The sequence below is a fragment of the Ammodytes marinus genome (assembly GCF_949987685.1).
Source record: "Ammodytes marinus genome assembly, chromosome: 8".
Classification (NCBI taxonomy): Eukaryota; Metazoa; Chordata; class Actinopteri; order Uranoscopiformes; family Ammodytidae; genus Ammodytes; species Ammodytes marinus.
Window position 1 is genome coordinate 1,974,323 of NC_137212.1, and position 2,500 is coordinate 1,976,822.

General features: G+C 38.5%; 1 protein-coding gene across 1 annotated transcript in view; it reads left to right on the forward strand.

Moving 5' to 3' along the window:
* ntmt2 (N-terminal Xaa-Pro-Lys N-methyltransferase) overlaps positions 1 to 205 on the forward strand; it is a gene marked incomplete at both ends in the record, with an annotated part of 19,138 nt that extends 18,933 nt beyond the window's left edge. Inside the window, one exon of the mRNA XM_080032152.1 lies at positions 1 to 205. This exon is cut by the window's left edge and continues 52 nt beyond it. Within this exon, the coding sequence (XP_079888278.1) occupies positions 1 to 205 (205 nt within the window).
* Positions 206 to 2,500: the final 2,295 nt, after the last annotated feature.

The window sequence follows — 2,500 nt, forward strand, 5'->3', positions numbered from 1 at the left end:
TCTTCGTCCTAACGGTGTGATCATAATGAAAGAGAACATGGCCAGACAGGGCTGCAAACTGGACCCCATCGACAGCAGCATCAGCCGACACCTCGACATCATGAAGTGTATAATCGCGCGGGCAGGACTAGAGATACTGGACATAGAGAAACAGGAAGGCTTTCCCGATGTCATCATGCCCGTGTGGATGATTGCCATGCAGTAGGAGGGAATATGAAGGTGTATTGAACTCGGATTTTATAATGATAGAATGCCGGTTCCGTATGGGTGAAGTTGTCTTTAAAGGCCTACTTCACCGGTTTGAATATGAAGGTGTATTGAATTCTGAGATCTTAGCATAAATGTGCAAAAAAAAATTAAATCGGTTCATCCTAGCCTGAGAAAAGGCAGAAAGAGTGTTTTTTTAACCCTATATTTCTCTTTCTCGTGACATCACAGAAAGAGAAATATAGGGTTAAAAAAAAACTTACTTTGTAAATATTACTGTGATGTCTTTTACTGTGACATCACAGTAATATTTACAAAGTACGTTTTTTTTTAACCCTATATTTCTCTTTCTGTGATGTCACGAGAAAGAGAAATAGGCTAAGATGAACCGATTTCAATTTTCTTTGCACATTTATACTACATAGGATCTCAGAATTCAATACACCTTCATATTCAAACCGGTGAAGTAGGCCTTTAAGTTGAGACACTGCAGATGAATAGAATATTATTTTTTAACTTATAGATATCCATCATGAAACTTTGCAAGTTGATAACTGACATTCAAATATTTTTGCATCACAAGAAATGTTTGGATAAAATATGCACATTTGGTAAGATTGAACTAATTAGGTGTGAATTTGCATCTAGTAAAAAAACCTTTTGCTAAACACAAGCAAAGAAACAAAACAATACATGTTTTTAGCCAGCAGTGTCTCGCCTTAAAACAAACTAAATGTTGTCTTCAAATCTTCTAAAAACGACCTAAAATCTTCACACTGTTATCAGGGGACGAATCCTAAAAATGGCGACACCATAATGTCATACTGGGTTATTTTGTAGAGGCAGGAGTTATAGTTTGATTGTCGTTTGGCTGGATCTACATGGTATTACACACTTTTCTTTTTCAGCTATGGCACTGCAGGGGAACATTTTTTTTTTTACAATTATCTTTTGTATTTAGTCAAATAAACAATTAAATGTACATTTTGGACCTTTGATTTACAGTATGAAAGAAGACAGACATGTTATGGAAGATAATAAGCCACACAAAAAAAATTGGCTAGTGCTTCAAAAAACAATGTACTTGTCTGCAGTGTCTCGCCCTTAAACTACATATATGTTAAATTCTTCTAAACTACCTAAAATCGGGGGAGGGGGGAGGAAGGGGGGGAGGGAGGGAGGGTGGGGGGACGGGGGGGGGGGGGGAGGGAGGGAGGGTGGGGGGACGGGGGGGGGACAACCCTGACAAAGACGCTGTGATTTCACCTATGATTCATCATGGTAATGGTAAATGGTAAATGGACTTGTATAGCGCTATATCTCCGTTTATCACAGACTCAAAGCGCTTTACATTGTTTTTTGTACACATTCACCCAGTCACACACACATTCATACACCGATAGCAGCAGCTACCACGCAGGGTAGGTTTAGCACTAGGGTGCTAAGCTAACTAAGCTAACTATCGGGAGCAATTTGGGGTTCAGTGTCTTGCCCAGGGACACTTCGACATGTCATATCATAATACGTCAACAACAAGAATGTTCGTAGAATCTGTTCTTCCCAAAATAAGAAAACTTTGGTGAGTTCTTAAAGTATCTACGAGGAACTTTTAAATATTTCTGAAACAGTCTCATTGTTCCTCTGATGATCATAAATTACATGTAACAGCAAACGAGACCATCAGTGTAAAAGAATGCTATTTTTATATAGTTTTTCTTTCTGCCTTTGTCATGGGTATATACGCTCACCCAGGAACAACAGCTGGCGTGGTAAAAACACTACCGCTTTTGTCCAAAGGGGGGCGCTAGAATTAACACACACTGAAAGTTCCTCGGAGCACCTTTTTAAGAAACTTGGTGAATGAGGCCCATTGTTGGTTCAGCTTCTTTAGCACAGGTTGGTCGGGTGTAAATAGTAATTTAGTTTTTTTGTATGTAAGTATGTTTTATACTTTTTGCTTGTAACATTGCAGTTTTTATATGGATGTTTTCTCTGTGCTTTGTTTCTGTGCAGTGCTTGAATTTAGACTATAATTGTTTTAAAGTTGCTACGAGGAACTTTTAAATATTTCCGAAACAGTCTAATTTTTCCTCTGATGATCATAAATTACATGTAACAGCAATTAAGACCATCAGTGCAAAGAATGCTATTTTTAGTTTTTCGTAATGCCTTTGTCATGGGTATACGCTCACCCAGGAACAACAGCTGGCGTAGTAAAAACACTACAGCTTTTAGTCCAAAGGGGGGCGCTAGAATTAACACAAACTGAAAGTTCCTCGGAGCACCTTTAAGT